Below are 19,191 nucleotides of genomic sequence, written 5' to 3'. Positions count from 1 at the left end.
AATAAATAAATAAAAACCACAACCAACATACTCAATGGCAAACAATTGAAAGCTACCTTCTAAGATCAGGAAAAGGGCAAAGATGCACTCTTGCTACTTTATTCAACGTAGTATTTAGGAGTTAGGGTTTCAACATGTGAATTGGGGTGGGAGATAAACCTCAGTCCATTGCAATATACAAATGGCCAACAAGTATAAGAATAGGTGTGCATTATTATTAATTAATCATTAGAGGAATATAAATCAAAATCACAGAAAGACATTTCCTCACACCATAAAGGATTATGACAAAAAAAAAAAAAAAAAAAGCACCGGTAGAAATGGAGAAATCGGAACTCCTAAACTCTGTTGGTAGAAATGTAAAATAGTGGAGCTACTGTAGAAAACAGTGTTCAGAAAATTAAATACCATATCATCGTATGATCCAGCAATCCCATTTATCTAGGTATACATCCAAAATAACTGAAAACAGTATCTCAAGTAGATACCTGCATACCCATGTTAACTGCAACATTATTGAAAATAGCCAAGAGGAAGAAACCTGAAAGTTCATCAACAGACAAAAAATAAATTTAAAAAGCTGTACATACATATAACTGAATATATTCAGCCTTTAAAAAAAAAGAAATCTTGACACACGCTACAACATGAATCTTGAAGACATAACACTAACTAAAATGAACCAGTCACAAAAAAAGATAAATACTGCATGATTCCACGTATCTAGTCCACGAGGTTTGACTGTATCTAAAACAAACTCTTAAAAACAGAAAGTAGAATGGGGACTGCCAGGAGCTAAAAAACAGGGGTAGAGGGGAAATTGCTCAATGGATATAGTTTCAGTTTTGCAAAATGAAAAAGTTCTAGGTATCTGCTATACAACAACAGGCATAAAGTTAACACTATTGTACTGCATACTTAAAAATTTTAAATAGTAAATTTTATTATATATTTTTGACCACAATTTTTTAAAAAGAAAAAGCAACTCTAGAAACTTGATGAGAGTACTGTGGTTGGCAGTATTCTTTCTGTACACTGTCATATATCAATGTCCCAGGAGAGTGACATGTACCTGAAGAAAATGGAAACTCTCCCAGACCTTGCCCTATATGTCTTTATTTGGCTGGTTCTGATTTATGTCCTTTGGATATAGTAAAACAGTAATCATTAAGTACACCACTCTCCTAAGTTCTGTGATTCATTCTAGCAAATTATGAAACCTGACAGGTCAGTAGGAACCCCCAAATTTGTAGCCAGCTGTTAAGTATAAGGGTTACCCAAGAAACCCCAAACTTTAAAAAAAAAAAAAAAAAGAATCCCCAAACTCGAGGCTGGTGTCTGAAGTGAACAAAGGGCATGTGGAAGACTGTACCCTTAACCTGTGACATTTGGCCCAATTCTGGGTACTTGGTATCAGAAATCACTGTAACATACACAAACAAAAAAACTCACTATAACATAAATAGACAAAAGAATTCACCGTGCCTTCTAAGACTAAAAAACAAGAAAACAGCAAGAGTAAAGCCAGAGTAAAAAACAGCAAAAGAGTAAAGAGAAATGTTTGAAATTATAGTCTAATTTTTAGTTCCTCTATAAATTTCAAATGAAAAGGTATTCTTAAATTTCCTCTCTAGCACAGCAGTTCATAATTATAAGCTTTTATAAAGATCTAAAGGGGGGAGATCTCAAATTTAAGAAGACCCTGTTCAACTAGCATCATGATACTGAAGTAGAATACAGGTTAATTAATCTATAGATAAGCCCAAAATATAATTTTATCCAACAAAAGAGGTAGAAACCATCAAACTTTTAAAATATTTGAACATTGGGATCCCTGGGTGGCGCAGTGGTTTGGCGCCTGCCTTTGGCCCAGGGCGCGATCCTGGAGACCCGGGATCGAATCCCACGTCGGACTCCCGGTGCATGGAGCCTGCTTCTCCCTCTGCCTGTGTCTCTGCCTCTCTCTCTCTCTGTGTGACTATCATAAATTAAAAAAAATAATAAAATAAAATAAAAAATAAAATAAAATAAAATATTTGAACATTTTATTTTAGTTTTACTTTTTCAAAACTATCTGTTGATAATGAGATAAAGAACCACATAGAAGGCAGCACTACAGGAGGGGAGAAGATAATATTAAATTCTCACTGAAGTAACGATTAGGTCTCCAAGAGTTAGCTCTTAGCTAGAAAAAAAAAAAATACATATTAAATAATAATATATAAAAGAAAGTGAATAGCCTTTCTCTGTACTAATTCCCTAACCAACTAGAAAAAAAAAAAAATTGTAGGCAGCTGGTCAGAAGAAAGATTACATGGGTAAATATAAATCATTTAAATGACTGTAGTTCTGCATTTGGTCATGACTGCTGAATGCATGCTGCTTCTGTTTAAACAATTTGGTTTTAACTTTAAATTTTAGTAATAAGCATCCAGAACAATTTAAGTTCATCAAATAGTTGCAATTTCAAATAAATTAATAATGCTATTTTCTCCTCCTTAACCTAAATTCCTCTTCTCTTTGGTCCTGCAAAAAAAATTTTGCCTTAAAATAGATCTGAATTTTAAATACAACAAATAAGCCACTTAATAAAGATCTCTTTCAAAAATAATAAGAGTTGAGTGCCTGAGTGTCACAGGTGGTTAAGCATCTCACTCTTGGTTTCAGTGCAGGTCGTGATCTCAGGGTCATAAGTTGGGCTCAAGCCTACTTAAGACTTTCCCTCTCCCTTGCCTCTGCCCCCCACACTCTCTCTCTCAAATAAATAAATCTTTAAAAAAAAAATTAAAGTATGGAAAAAAATTGGAATTCTTGTGGCACATACATCTATTCCAGACAAAGTAAAAAACTTGATATAGTTAAATGCACCATTTACAGCAGATTGCAATGTTTTACTAGATAGCAAATGTAATTTGTTAAATTAGATTTGCGTGAGCCCAAAAGTGCTCAATAGGTACTGGGCAAATGTTAAGAAATCTAATTAAAAAAAAAAATCTAATTTTTAAAAAGTGCTGAAACAGAGAAGGTACTTAAATTGATTTTTTGGTATGCCAACCCTATGTAAGTATCTACCCAAGCTTCCTAATATAACATACTAAAGAAGACCAGCAAAGCCTATCTATACTCCTAAAAACAGAAAAGGAACAAAAGCAATGTTTAATGATCAGCTGACTTCTATACACTTTAATTCAACCAAAAATGTTCTTCTATTTTTAGTTTAAATAGCTGATTATTTTCTTATTAATAGAGTCCCAAAAGATGGTTGCCATACCCCAAAAGGTAACACCAACCAACTCTACACTGGAGTGATACAACAGCATCAAAGAACATCTGCCAAATGGTTTTACTGGTACTGGTTTTTTTATTTTTTTTTAAAGATTTTCTTATTTGAAAGAGAGAGCACAAGCTGGGGTGAGGGACAGAAGGAGAAGGAGAGGGAAAAGCAGACTCCTGGTTGAGCACAGAGCCCAACATGGGGCTCCATCCTAGGACCCCGAGATCATGACCTGAGCCAAGCAAAGTCAGATGCTTAACTGACTGAGCCATCCAGGCTCCCCAGTGGTACTATCAAATTTTTACTCTGAATTATTACAACTATGCAATGTGAAATAAAAACATTTTTTTCTCAAAAGAGACTCAAAGAGTTCTCTAAAAACTCAAGTCCTTAAAATGAACTCAATTCTGACCCTTTTCCCTAATGCATTTGGTCATGGCTCTTCTCTCATTGGTCATTTTATTTTTAATAAGATATTCATTGTGTTATATCCCTATCTTTAATAACATAGTTCAGTTTGCTGTATTTACTCCAATCAAAATGAGGTACTCTGTGTAGTATTATAGGACTCTCTATAACAAAAAATAAAAACACAATAACAAAATGAAAAATGCTGATATACAACCTCAATGCAAAGTATAAGGAAAATAAGTGAATTTGTAAAAATATAGTTTTTGTAAATATATGTAATATATAAGGTTTTTGTCATGAGATTTTTTTTTTTTTAAGATTTTATTTATTTATTCAGGAGAGACAGAGGGAGAGAGAGAGAGGCAGAGACACAGGCAGAGGGAGAAGCAGGCTCCCGGCAAGGAGCTCAATATGGGACTTAATCCGCTCCCTGGGATCCGGCCCTGAGCCGAAGGCAGACGCTCAACCTCTGAGCCACCCAGGCATCCCTGTCACAAGATCTCTAAAGTAACTTATAAAACTAAATTCTACCACAAAGAGAAGCCTATAATGGTAAAGGCATCGCTTATAAATAAAACAATGTCTTTTACCCTACATCCTAAGTGGGTTTTTACTACCATCTAGTGTTAAACTTTAAGAAATACTTTCTTATAAAAATTAAGTTCCAAAAGACACTTTATAATATCCCTCAAACATTACTAGAAATGTAATTAACTGTAGGGGGAAAAATCACAATATAGATATTAACATTTTTTGAAAAAGCTGTTCTATATAAGAAATCTATTTTCATTATCTTAAAATTTTTGTTGTATTACTAATTGTGTAATTGTTTAATTTACATCAAATCCTTACTAGGACTTCCAAATACACAGTCAAGTTGCCTCAAAAATCAAAGTAGATACCACAAAGATTCAGCCCATTAAATTAACCAACGCACTCAAAAAGCAAGATAATTGTGTTAAGCATCGGCCTTTAGCTCAGGTCAAGATCTGAGAGTCCTGGGATGGAACCTATCTGGCTCTCTGCTCAACAGGGAGCCTGCTTCTCCCTCTTCTTCTCCCCCTGCTTATGTTCTCTCTCTCTGCCAAATAAATAAAATCTTTAAAAAAACAAAACAAAAAGCCAGATAATGATAGTATAAAATGATTATCAATGCTGTCTCCATGCCAAGAGGTTTATGAAAGGACTTCCTCTTCATCTGATACATTAAATGCTAGCATTTTAGGTTGCATAAAGAGAGGAAAGCAGAGGTAGGATTATGCTTCTTAAAATCATACTGTCTGCTACTGAATGTCATCCTTCAACTTGCCAAATAACAAATCATACAATAAAATAAACCCCAAACTAAAAAAATAAACAAACAAACAAACAAAACACCAAGAGGTTGAAAAAGAAGACAATGAAGCCATGGAAACACATTCTTTTAATGGGTTCAGAAACTCTGTCAGATTTTACTCTGCTAGAAATTATTTTCTCTAGTCAATGGAATCTAGAGATGAATCCAAAGGATTTAAGCAGCTGTTAGTAAATTAAAAATTTTAGAAGTCCTATGGATTCTATCTCAGCAAGGTTTTGTCTACAGCTTTATTTACAGTACTATACATTAAATGTTGTAACATTAACTATGCTGGGTTTTTTTTTAAAAATAACACAAAAATACTGTGCTCATGATATACACAAATAAGATTATGGGTCATACCTTTTAAATCCTTCCCAAATAGAAATAACCAACTTTTGAAATTGAATGTAATAAAATCATCCTAAAGGTATCATGCCTACAATTACTCACTTGAAATGACCTTTCCATTGTTATTGCAAAGTAGTATTCTCTCCGGGGGTATCTTCGCTCACAAACCAACACTTGATTGCATATTCTCCCCTTTTCTCCCGTTTGCTTCGTAAACAACTTTTTCCCAATCATTTGTGAGGAAACAGCTTTTGCTTCTTCTGGACTGAAATAACAAAAAGAACTCATTCTTTCTCCAACTCAGAAAAACAAAAGCACATGACAACCAAAATTTTATCTTTTTTTTAATATTTTTTTTAAAAAGACTTATTTATTCTGAGACAGAGAGAACACACCAGTGGGGGGAGAGGCAAAAGGAGAGAAACTCAGACTCTGTGCTGAGTGCAGAGCCCAACACGGGGCTCGAGCCCAGTACCTTGAGATCATGACCGGAGTCAAAATCAAGAGTTGGACACTCAACCAACTGAACCACCCAGGCACCCCTCGCATTTAATATTTAAATCTCAGTATTTTCATCAATTCAATAATAAGGAGTAATTTTTACAACATATTTTTTCTTTAATAATAATGATTTTTCTTTTCAAAGCAGGACTTACGAGAAAACTATCTTCACTCCTCCTTTGAGGCCACTCTCAAATGTTCCTTTTCCTCTACCACCAGCTAAAACCTGTGCCTTTATCACAACATCTTTTGAACCTAGAAGAAAAACACTTGTTAGATCCCCAGCATGGAACAGCATGCAAGACATTATTTTGTTATTAAGCATACATATTAAGTGATGTTATTAAATGTAGCTAAGTCTCATTTACCCACAATGTCAAAAAAATGAAGTATTCCATAGTTTTTCTAGATTAGAACATTAAAACACATTCACCATCTAAAGATCCACAAGTTTAAAAAATGAGCCAGCCATTCATTCGTATGAAATCATTTCTTAAAGTATACTGAAAATAATTTTACTTTAACACTTTAAATCTCTAGTGCTTTGGAAGGTATGAAAAGTACAAAATTGAAACTCAAATGTCTTCCCAATATTTCCCTCCCTTTCTATTCACATGTAAATTGCCATCCTGTGAACAATGGAGTCAAAAATGCCACTCTGAGTAGAAATACACCACGACTTAAGGGGAAAGTACTAGTAGTGATACCAACGGACATTGTTCCACTAACAGAAAGACCTGTGATATAAATTCTTGAGCTATAGTGTTATGAGGGGTATTATCAGGAGGTAAGCTATATTTATCAGAAGATTCAGGGATGTTACGTATGTAAGTCTTAAGTTTTTGATTTTTTATTAAACTTTTTAACATTTTTTAATGAAATTGTTTAAATAAATACTGAGTTTGTCTTCTTTAATAGGTAGACTGATCTCGCTCTTCTGTCTTCCTCTTTCAAATGTGCTGAAGAAAATCAGCAAACCAGCTGTTTAGCCTAGGTACCACTCATCACTCATGATCCGGGGCTAGGCCTCTTAGAGGGGCGTTCTCCATCTCCTCAGACAGCAGAATTTTAGCATCCCCTCATTTTGCCTACACTAGCAGTGCAATACTAGTATTACATGATGGCAAAAGAATAACCTTGGAGATTAGGATTAAGGACACGGTCTCATTCTTATTGGTTACAAGCCCAAGGCAGACTCTGGGATATAACCACGGATCCATGTTCACACCATGCAGAATGCAGGGACTCGCACCTCATCAGATAAGCCAACCAAATCAAAGAGGTAACAAACGCAGCTTGTGATAAAACCAGTAAGAAATGACCTAAAGTTTACCCTTAAAAAATTACTACCAAAGAACATTCAGAAAATGATGTAAATGAATCTACATTTAGAAGTTAGAAGCTGACCTGTGAGTCAGTCAAGGTAATGCTAAAAAAAAAAAAAAACTCTTTCTCACACCCCATATCCATTCAATTGGGAAGTTATGAGATTCTATCTTTAAAATTTATCCAGAATCTTGACCACTCATCACCTCCTTTGGACCCTGGTCCCAGCCACCATTCTATCTCACCTAGATTACCCTTGTCCCTAACAGTATTCTCAAAGCAGCAAAGTGAGCACTTCACTCCTCTACTTAAAACCTTACCGTGAATGCCCATTTTACTCGGAGCAAAAGTCACACTCCTTACAATGACCTACAAGGCCCTATATAATCCCCCAGCACCTTTATTACTTGTATTTCCTATGACCTCCTCATTGCTCACTCCACTCCAGCTAGACTAGTCTCCATTGTTCCCAGGCATGCTTCTGCCTTCAGGACTTACTTAGCTCTAATGCTCCCTCCACCTGAAATACTCTTCATCCAAATACAGGAATTCTCTGCTTTTCAAAAGTTTGCATTACATCACTTCTCTTTTACAAAAGACCCACATCATTTACCTGTTTTCACTAACCAAAAGAAATCGGAAAGTGATTTTCACTTTTGCAAAAATAGCATTGTGTTGATTTTGCAGAAAGCCATTACAGAGGCAGCATGCACTCCAAGCATCGAGTGGCCCTGCTAACCTTTTTATCCAAGATGCTTCTTGCAGCATCTCGGCATCAAGCCACCAAAGCTTTGAACTGTGCCTGTGAGCACCTGTACTTTATCTTGACTTATTTTGTGTATCGCTGTTACCAAGATGTGCTCTAAGATATCAGAAAAGCCTCACTGGGTCTGGGAATACTTGAAAATCCTTCCATATAAGTTACCGCTAACTGCTTTTTCTTTATGCCATTCTGGGTAACAAAAGGTTTCACAAGAATGTTCTACTTTCAGATACCAGAAGATACCTGTATCCATTTGAGAAAGGTCCTCATTCTCTTCAAGTTTTTCTTCTTACATCTCAGTATCCTTAAGGCTTACCCTGATCATCCTACTTAATATTACAACCTGTCCAGTTGGGACCAATCTTCCTTACCCTGCCCATTTCTTTTCCATAGAATTCATCACCTTCAAACATAATATATAATTTTCTCATGTCTACCATTTATTGTTTTGCTCCCCCACTAAAATACAGGCTCCAGAAGGGCAGAAGCTTCATTGTGTTCACTGATGTTCTCAAGCTCCTGGGAGGGTTCCTAGCATATATTTTCTGAATGTTGAATAAAAGAACATTTAAAGATGGAAAGAATTCTTACAAACCTAGATTTTCCACTGCTGTTTTAAAAACTCAAAACTGAGGACTACTGGGTGGCTCAGCAGTTAAGCGCCTGCCTTCTGGCCCAGGGCATGATCCTGGAGACCCAGGATCGAGTCCTGCTTCTCCCTCTGCCTGTGTCTCTGCCTCTCCTCTCCCAGCCCACGCCCCCGTGTCTCTTATGAATACATACATAAAATCTTTAAAAAAAAAAAACTCAAAACTGGAAATACTGGGCCCTGCAACTAAAGCTGATTAGAAGTGCCTTGTTTACACAAGATAAAGTCTTTTCAATCTGCCACAGTCCCCATCATACCCAGGTAAAAATAACTAATAAGAAATTTCCTTAAAACAAATAATTTTCTTATTGGAAAGAAAACAGGTAGCTTCAGGGACAATGGCAAATTACAGAGTTCATGCCCAAAATAAAAGGGAGTAGTCACTAGTCATTTTACCTGTTTCTGGTTACCTTCCAAGTCATGGTTTTCCAGTACTTGAGAAACATTCATTTATATCCAAAGAGCATAAATATAATTCCAACAGAATAAATATAATGTAAAAATGGTCAATAGTTAAACTGGTGCTTTGCTGGGCTAAATTCAAACATTCTTAACATTAAATTGAGAACTTAAAAAACTGACCTATTAGAGTAATAAAGTTCTAGTTTTTCAAAAACATTTTACAAGAAGGAAGTCTCTTCCCCCAAAGTGTCAATTTCCTTTCTTTAGGAATACAAGTTTCTTTAGGGCAGAAGCAATTTCACAAAAGTTCCTTCTAAAAAAGCCCTTCACAACAAAAGAAAAGCCAAAAAATATATAATGAATATAGTCTCATCAACTATCAAGACAAGAAGAATTACAAGAGAAATCTGAGGACAACTGATTGAAACAAAGATTTTATTCAATTCCATTAATTCATTCAATAATTACATCTATATACCAGTTACTTGCTAGAGCCACAGATACACCATTGAGCTGAAGAGACCTACCCTGCCCTTAGAGAGCTTACAGTCTTATTAGATTTGGACCTTTGCTTTAGTCAGACAAGATCTTTTATGGATTCAAAGACTGTCTTTAAAACATAGTCACTATCCCTTCTAGCCTTCATTATTCACAAACACCTTAAGCATTCTTTATACGTAGTCATCTAATAAAACACTGGGAAGAAAAAAGAAGGCAAAGTCCTATTGTATGGCATTAAAAATCTCCCTCCAGGGTGGCATTCATTAATTGGCAACCTTTGCACATGTTTATTCAACCAGACAAAAATTCCACCTTAATTATACTAGAATCCTAAACATCAGGAATGGCTGGATAAATAAAAAAAAAAAAAAGACTAATCTATGCTGCCTATAAGAGACTCACTTTAGATGTAAGGACATAAACAGACTAAAAGTGAAAGGATGAACAAAGATATTCCATGCAAACAGAAACCAAAAGAAAGCTGAGGTAGCTATACTTATATCAGAAAAAAACAACTTTATAACAAGGACAGTCTTGCAAAAGAAGAAAAAAGCTGGGTTACATAAAAATAAAGGGGCCAATCTAACAAGAAGATGTATCATTTATAAATATCTATGCATCCAACATAAGAGCACCTAAATATATAAAGCAAATAGTAATAGACATAAAGAAGAAAACAGCAACACAATTAATAGCTGGGGACTTTAATACCAATTGCATCAATCAACAGATCATCCAGGCAGAAAATCAATAAGCAAACACAGGTCTTAAACTTAACATGTTCGACCATGGTCTAGACACACACACACACACACATACATACAATATTCTGTCCAAAAGCAACAATACATATTCTTCTCAAGTATGGAAGGAACATACTCCAGGACAGATTACCTGCTAAACCACAAAACAAGTCTTAATAAATTTAAGAGGACTGAAATCACATCAAGCATCTTTTCCAACCATAATGGTATGAAACTAGAAATCAATTAAAGGAAGAAAACTGGAAAATTCACAAATATCTGAAGATTAAACATGATACTAATGGATCAAAGAAAAATCAAAAAAGAAATTAATACATTCAGACAAACAAAATAAGACAATACCAAAATTTACAGGCTCAGCAAAAGCAGTCTAAGAATTCACAGTAATAAATGCCCATCTCAAGAAACAAGAAAAGTCTCAAACAAATTAATTTTTGCACCTCAAGGAACTAAGAAACAACAAATGAAGCCCCAAAGTTAGTAGAAGGAAGGAAACAACAAAGGTTAGAACATAAATAAAATAGAAACTAAAAAGACAATGAAAAAAATCAATGAAAGTTAAGAGCTGCTTCTTCAAAAAGATGAATATGGACAAACCTTCAGCTAGATTCACGAAGAAAAAAAAAGGGTGGACTCTAAAATAGACACAAAAGATGAGCTAGTACAACTGAAAACTCAATACAAAGGATAAGAGACTATTATGATCAATTACATGACAACAAACTGGACAACCAAGAAGAGATAAATTCCTAGATACAATCTACCAAGACTGGATCAAGAAGAAATAGAAAATCTGAACAGACTACTCGTAAGGAGACTGAATCAGTAATCAAAATCCTCCCAACAAATGAAAGCCCAAGACCAGGGGGCTTTATTGGTGAATTCTATCAACATTTAAAAAAGAATTAATATCAATCCTCCTCAAACTGTTCCAAAAAATAAAAGAGGTGGGAAACTTGCAATTCATTTTACAAGGCCAGAATTACCCAGATACCAAAACCAGACAAGGATGCCACAAGGGAGAAAATTACAGGCCAATATCCCACGTGAACACAGATGCAAAAATCCTCAACAAAATATTAGCAAACTGAATACAACAATACATTAAAAGAATTGTATACCATCATCAACTGGGATTTATCCCAGGAATAAAAGGTTGGTTCAACACCCACAAGTCAATGTGATACACTATATTTATAAAATGAAGGATAAAAAAACATATGATCATCTCAACAGATGCAAAAAAAAAGGTCATTTGGCAAGATTTAATACCCATTTATGTAAAAATCTCAACAAAGCAGGTATAGGGGGAACATAGCTCAAGACAATAAAAGCCATATAAGACAAGCCCACAGCTAATACCCAACTCAACAGTGAAAAGTTGAAAGTTTGGCCTCTAAAATCAGCAACAAGAGCAGTCCGGGTGGCTCAGCGGCTTAGTGCCGCCTTCAGCCCAGGACCAGATCCTGGAATCCTGGGATCGAGTCCCACATCAGGCTCCCTGCATGGAGCCTGCTTCTCCCTCTGCCTATGTCTCTGCCTCTCTCTCTCTCTCTCTCATTCTGTGTCTCTCATGAATAAATAAATAATCTAAAAAAATAATAAAATTAAATTAAATTAAATTAAATAAATCAGCAACAAGACAAGGTGCCCTATTACCACTTTAATTTAACATAGTATTGGAAGTCCTATCTACAGAAATTAGGCAAGAAAAAGAAAGAAAAGGCATCCAAATTGGAAAGGAAGAAGTTAAACTGTCACTATTTCATTATGCATGGTATTTTAAGTAGAAAAACCTAAAGACCCCACTGAAAAACTATTAGAATAAATGAATTCACAATACTGCAGAACACAAAATCAATACACAAAAGTCGATGACATTTCTATACATTAATCATGAACTATCAGAGAAATTTAAAAAAAAAATCTCACCTGCAACTGCATCAAAAAGAATAAAATACCCTAGAATAAATTTAAATTTAACCATGGAGGTAAAAAAAAAAAAAAAAATCTGATACTGAACTATAAGGCATTGATTAAAGAAATTGAAGACAAAAATAATGGAAAGATATTCCGTACTCATGGGTTGGAATAATACAGTTAAAATGTCCATACTACCCACAGCAATCTACAGATTCAATGCACTCCCCATCAAAATTCCAAAGGCATTTTTCACAGAAATAGTATAAGCAATTCTAAAATTAGTATGGAACCACAAAAACAACCCCAAGTAGCCAAAGCAATCTTACAAAAGAAGAAAAAAGCTGGAGATATCAAACTCCTGGATTTTAAATTATATTGCAAAGCTACAATAATCAAAACAGTACAGTATTGACATAACAAAACAAAATAGAGAGCCCAGAAACATATCCATGTATACATGGTCAATTAATTTTTCAAAAAAAAGTCAAGAATATACAACGGAGAAAGAACAATCTCTTCAGTAAATGGTGTTGGGATGGGGCACGTGGGTGGCTCAGGCAGTTAAGCATCTGACTCTTGATTTCGGCTCAGGTCATGATCTCAGGATCCTGGGATAGAGCCCTGTGTTGGGCTCTGCACTTAGCAGGGAGTCTGCTCGGGATTCTCCCTCGCCCTCTCCTTCTGCCTCATCACCCTCCATGCTTGCTTGCTTGCTCTAAAAATAAATAAATCTAAAAAGTTTTTAAATGAATAAGTAAAATAAATGTCATTGGGAAAACTAGACAGCCATGTGCAAAAGCATGAAACTCAACCATTATCTTACACCATACACAAAAATTGACTTGAAGTGCTTTAAAGACTTGAACATAAGACCTAAAATACCATAAAACTCTAGAAAACATAGATGGCAAGCCCTCTGACACAGGTCTTGTGGTGATTTTTTTAATCTGACACTAAAAGTAAAAGTAACAAAAGCAAAAATAAATAAATGGGACTATGTCAAATTAAAACACGTCTGCATAGCAAAGGAAATCAACAACAGAATAAAAAGCCAACCTACTGAATGGGAGAAAATATTTGCAAATCATTTATCCAACAAGGAGTTAATATCCAAAACATATAAAGAGCTCATATAATTGTGAAAAAAAAAATAATTAAACAGGCAGAAGATGTGAACAGACATTTTTCCAAAGACATACAGATGGCCAACAGACACACAAAAAAATACTCAAAATCACTATTCACCAGGGAAATGCAAATCAAAACAAAATGAGTTATTATTTCACACCTGTTAGAATGGTTATTATCAAAATGACAGGGAATAAAAGTGTTGGTGAGGATGTAAAGAAAAGGGAACACTCATGCACTGATGATGGGAAATATGAATTGGTGCAGCCACTATTGAAAACAGTACAAACATTCCTCAAAAAAATTAAAAAGAGAACTACTATATGATCCAGCAATTCCACTTCTGGTTATTTATCTGAAGAAAATATTAACTTGAAAAAATATATGTACCCCTAGTTAATCACAGCACTATTCACAATAGCCAAGATATGGAAACAACCTAAGTACCCATCAATGGATGAATGAGTAAAGAAATTATGGGATGTGTGTGTGTGTGTGTGTATATATATATTCAGCCACAAAAAAGAATGATATTTTGGCACTTGCAACAACATGGATAGACCTAGAGGGCTAAGTGAAGTATACTAGAGAAAGACATATTCCACATGAATGGAATCTTATATATGGAACTGGAAAACAAAACAAAACAACTAAGCTCATAGATAAAGAGAACAGATTGCTGGCTGCCAGAGGCAGAGGGTGGGGCATAAGAAAAATGGATGAAGCGGGTCAAAATTAAAGGAAAATTTAAAAAAAGAAAAAGATGGGACTTAACACCCATTTCAAACTTCTAACCTATAAAATGTGAGAATAAATTTATGTTTTAAGCAATTGAAACACATATAGCAGATATAAGTACTACTGTTAATGAAATTTAGAATTTGGCAATTAAAGTCTCCTCAAAAAAAAAAAAAAAGGCTGAACAAAATATGTACTAAACACAAACTAGTCAGGCAACACAAATTTCACTAGGCTAAACAATTTTCAAGCAGCAAAATTATTATATTGTGTGTAATTTCAAACATGGAAATCCAATACAGATGCAATTCTATTTAGGGTAATGGGGGAACTAAGATGTATTTGTATCTGAGCCACGTACTAGGGTTTCCCTATAAAAATTCTATGAAGCACAGTTTTTACAGTTCCTCAGAAAACCAGAACAAAAATGGCAGAACCTTCCCAAGCCTAAAGATATTATTCTTACTAAAGATCTACCATTAAAAACAGATATGAGAAGGGGCGCCTGGGTGGCTCCATCGGTCGGATGTCTGACTCTTGATTTTAACTCAGGTCATGATCTCAGGGCCCTAGGATCAGGCTGTGTCAGGCTCCCAGCTCAGTAGGGACTCTGCTTGAGATTCTCCCTCTCTCTCACCCTCTGCCTCTACCCAACGCACTCTCTCTCTTTCCCTCTCTCAAAATAAATTAAATCATTTTAAAAATGGATATGAGAAAACCAGTCTATTTAAAAATAGGGAGGGGGCCACCTGGGTGGCTCAGTCGGTTATGTGTCTGCCTCCAGGCTTAGGTCATGACCCTGGGTTTATGGGATCCAGTCCTACGTCAGGCTCCTTGCTCAGCAGGGAGCCTGCTTCTCCCTCTGCTATCTCTGTCACTATCTCTGTCTCTCTTTCAAATAAAATTAAATAAAATAAAATTTTTTAAAAAAGGAAAAGAAACCAGAATTAGATTTCTTTCCAACCATCCTTCCATCCCTAACTTCAATTATTCACAACAAGCAAAACTAGCCTCTAGAATAGCGTTTCCAACTTTTTCACATCATGATACACATAGAAAATTACAGAATTTGTAGGGAATACTGGGGAAAGAGGCCAGAGCTATTTCAGGAGTCACCAGCTGTAAGGCTCAGTGGCCCCAGTCCCAATGCTGACTCAGCTTCTCCTGCCACCCACAAAACTTAGGGGAAGCAAGTTTGGCCCAAGCTTGCATTTATATCTCATAGTATCAGTTGGTGATGTAAGACTTTTTAATAAATGGGAATTAATGCTTTGTAAGTTTTTCAGTAACTCAAGAAGCAAGGTAGCCACAATCAGCGTTGGGGATTGCTAGCTAGATTGACAGAACCAGGTGTATTTCTAAGGCGCTTTATACCACACCTTATGCAATTAGATCCCATAATCAGTATCTTCTAACATTAATGAATCCCAACAAAAGACAAAACTGTCCTCAACACCTTCACAGTAGTTACTAAATATATCTTTAAAAAGAGCATTTCTGATTCTCTAAATTTAAAAGATCTCCTTAGTCACTAATCCCACTTTCATACTATAAACCTCATCAGCAGTGTTATTTGACAAAAACACACTTTCTAGATGAACAAGACACCTTCTGTTCCAAAGGGGTTCAAAATCAGAGCTGCCTACCACCCGTCCCTTACTTGAAATAAGTCCTGGTCCCAGAGACTTCCCAGAAATACTCATAACTAAAGTATATCCTGTACATGCTAACTATTCTTTCTTCCTTTAATCACTTAAGCATCATTAAAGTTTATAAGGAGTAAAGAAATCAAGAAATTGGCATCCAAATAAATCCTATTTGTTTTATGAAAAAGTTGCTATACAATTTTTTTTGACAAAACAATGAACTTTGACTAAGTGAGCAAATATATGGAAAATACAGAAAAATCAATTAGAATTTGGAAATAGAAAAAAATAGTTTTTACTGGTTTCATTATATATAAATCAGGACTTACTAAGACTGGCATGAAAAATATTTTATGCTCCAGCATTATTACAAAGGAAACAATTGGTAAACAAAAAAAAAAAAAATCACTCAAAAGATTAGACTAACAAAAATAAAAGAACAAAGTCAAGGGTCTACATTTCATTCTTAAGGACAGAACGGCCGAATAAGAAAATCTTACACTTTCTCCATTGCATTTCCAAGTTTTTCCTCCTACTTAGCTGACTTTTCTTTAGAAATTAAAGTTTAGGTCATATAGATAAGATCAATCCCAAGGGAATAGTCATTAAAAAGTAGCCTTTGCAAGAATTACAATCACGAGTTTTCTTTAAACTTGACCTTTAAGAACCTCTAATGTACAGTGTTTTGAAGGTAAAAATAAGGCACGTCTTTTATCATGCACAAGCTCAAACTATAGGTCACCGTTAATTAACAAAAATTTCACCAAAATTAATATCAATCTACATAAGGTTTTCAATTAATAAAGAGAAGTTTGCTTATAATCTGAATAAAAAGGATTTTTTGATTAATAAAAAATTATCAATGAAAACTCATGCTTCCAAGTCAACATCTCATTCAAAAACAGCTAAGAATATACGACATTTCTAAACTTGTACATGCCCTCACTTTTGGAAGAAAAACTCATTCTAGACACAAGTACAGAATGAGAGTAAAACTTTAAAATTTTTCAACATTTTTAAATGCCCCATAGCCTTCCTAAAATACTAATAAAATCAAAGTCTTCACCAAAGCACATTCAAAGTCATGTTAATCAAGTATAAATCCAGCAGAGATTGTGCTAATCTACATAAAATTGGTGGGACTTTAAATATTGTTAAAAATAAAATGCAGTGTATAGTTAGCACATTACTCATTATTATGGCTTCATATTAAATCATTAAAAATGTAAAGTGAAAAATATCTTCTAGAGTCAAGATTATTAAGAGATTAATATAAATCAACAAAATTCAAGGTAACAAAAGCTTTTTAGATTTGTTATCAATAAAAGAATTTACTAATAAACATAGACAAGTACTTAATTCATTTAACAAATACCAATAGTTATTGATTATCTAAGTGCCAGGTACTCTTCTAAGAGTTTAGGATGTATCACTGGACAAGATAAGACAAAGAAACCCTGCTCTCATGGAGCTTACAGTCTAGCTTCTTCCCCACCCCCACCTTGGTTCCATAATTTTCCCATCAAAAAAAAAAAAGTGGAGGGGAGGAATATTAGACCTCTTAACAGCCACAGAAACAGCTAGGATTTTCTTCAGTATTCCTTTTAGAATCATCACAGACATCAGTCTTTTAAGCTTCAGAATATTAAACAGAACTTCCTTCCCCATAATTATATTCCAACTAAAAAGAGGACTTTAAAGGCTTCCTAAAGCCAATATAACTGGTTCTTAAGTTCCTAGCTCATAATAATCTCATAATAATTTTAGAATGTCAACAATCCCTAAGTTCTACCTTCTAAGTAAATAAATTTTTTAAAAAATTAAAACCTATAAGTTGGTATAAACCAAAAGTGAAGTTCACATCTTAACTGAGTGCCCATGTCAAATGGCATAAGTTTTCCTTAAGTTAGTACCTAATTTTTTGGCAACTGCATAAGCTTCATCTGGTGATTTTGCCACATGTCCTTTGGGAATGGAGACACCAGCTTCTTGCAACAATTCCATACTCATGTATTCATGTAGTGAGAGATTCCTTTGTTGCTGCTGCTGTACTTGGAGTCCATGGTTGTTAAAAAATCCAGAACTTCCCAGAACCTAGAGAAATCAGGGACACATTACTATGACAGTGATTTGGAACTTAATAAAAACAACTTCTCAAAATACTTTTTTAATATACAGTACCTGGTTCTTCATAACCATAATAAAACCATTACATTAAATCATCAAAGTATAATATTCAGAGTACCTAAATGATAACCTGAGATAACCTCCAGCCAAATATCAAATGTAATTCTTGTAGTTTTAACTATTTTCTCATCAAATGTCTAGTCTTTATGTTTTGAGCTTTACTACTGTATCTCTAATGACTTACAGAGCATTTCTATTTCAATGACAAATTCAGCAGATCTAAAACCAACCTCATCCTTTCCAACAAACCAAAAATCCTTCCCAACTTCCTTCTCTCCATCATTCTTCCAGCACCTAACAAATCGCTTGGCACTACAAATGTGGTAGTTGAGTGATTACTCTTTCATACACACAAGACTCAAAAAAACTGTGGTCTCATCTGCAGTGGTCACTGTGGTGTGCTACTCAGATTCCTCTTTCACAGCCCAACTGCCGGAAGCGCTGGCTGCTGACAGCCCTCAGCTGAGTCCTCTCGTTGGCGCATCCTTGTCCAATGTCACATCTTCCCTGGTCAGCATGCATCCAATGACTGGTGGTTAAGATAAGGATATAAAGTCCTAGCACCACCCCAATTTAGGATAATTCTGAAGGAAAGGTTCCAGATTTCCCACAGGAAAGGCAAAGGTTCCTACTGCAACTGTACCACGGTTCTACTTCTCCTTCTACTCATTCCTCCTTCGTTCCCTCACAGCTGTTGATCCAGATATCACTTTCCAGTTGACTTCCTCTATGAAACTGATTTCACAGCCTGCAAATATCATCCAAACTCCTCAATCCGATCAACTTTATATGACAATATGTAGAATAAATTAAGTGCTATGAAAGCCCTGAAATTAGACATTTTAAGTATTATCCATACATTTCTATTCTCTATACAAAGAATGCAGGACACTGAAATTAGGTTCATATGAAACACACAATATTGTAAGAACTGAATTTAAAAGGATCGTATGTACAGGCTATTTTTTTTTTAATATAAAATACTGGAAACTATGGATAGTCCATGTTATAGATAGTTTAGAGGATTAGAAATGTATAGTTCTGGGTTATCTCCTACTGCTTTATTAAACAGTCTATTTTCTTTTTTTTTTTTTAAACAGTCTATTTCCTGAAGGGATTTCATGAAACAATTGCATCAAAATTACCTGGGATGTATCTAAAAATGCAGATTCTGGGGCCCCACTCTCATCTACAAAATCAGAATCTCTGGAATAGGCCTCAGGAAATCTGCATTCGTTAACAAGTAGTTCATCTGATTCTTAAGTACCCTACAGTTTGAGAACCACAGTCT

The 19,191-nt window shown here is 35.0% G+C and overlaps 1 protein-coding gene across 1 annotated transcript in view; it reads right to left on the bottom strand.

Annotated features, from left to right (window-relative positions):
- Positions 1-19,191, bottom strand: part of SUCLA2 (succinate-CoA ligase ADP-forming subunit beta) — a 43,359-nt gene that overhangs the window by 19,796 nt on the left and 4,372 nt on the right. The window contains exons 2-4 of the mRNA XM_038569524.1: positions 17,627-17,807; positions 6,029-6,128; positions 5,475-5,637 (exon numbers count right to left, since the gene is read on the bottom strand). Of these exons, the coding sequence (XP_038425452.1) occupies positions 5,475-5,637; positions 6,029-6,128; positions 17,627-17,807 (444 nt within the window). The remainder of the gene's footprint in view (positions 1-5,474; positions 5,638-6,028; positions 6,129-17,626; positions 17,808-19,191) is intronic.

The sequence above is a fragment of the Canis lupus genome, chromosome 22 (assembly GCF_011100685.1).
Source record: "Canis lupus familiaris isolate Mischka breed German Shepherd chromosome 22, alternate assembly UU_Cfam_GSD_1.0, whole genome shotgun sequence".
NCBI lineage: Eukaryota > Metazoa > Chordata > Mammalia > Carnivora > Canidae > Canis > Canis lupus.
The sequence above is the reverse complement of the archived record's forward strand: the minus strand, read 5'-3'. Positions and strand labels throughout refer to the sequence as shown.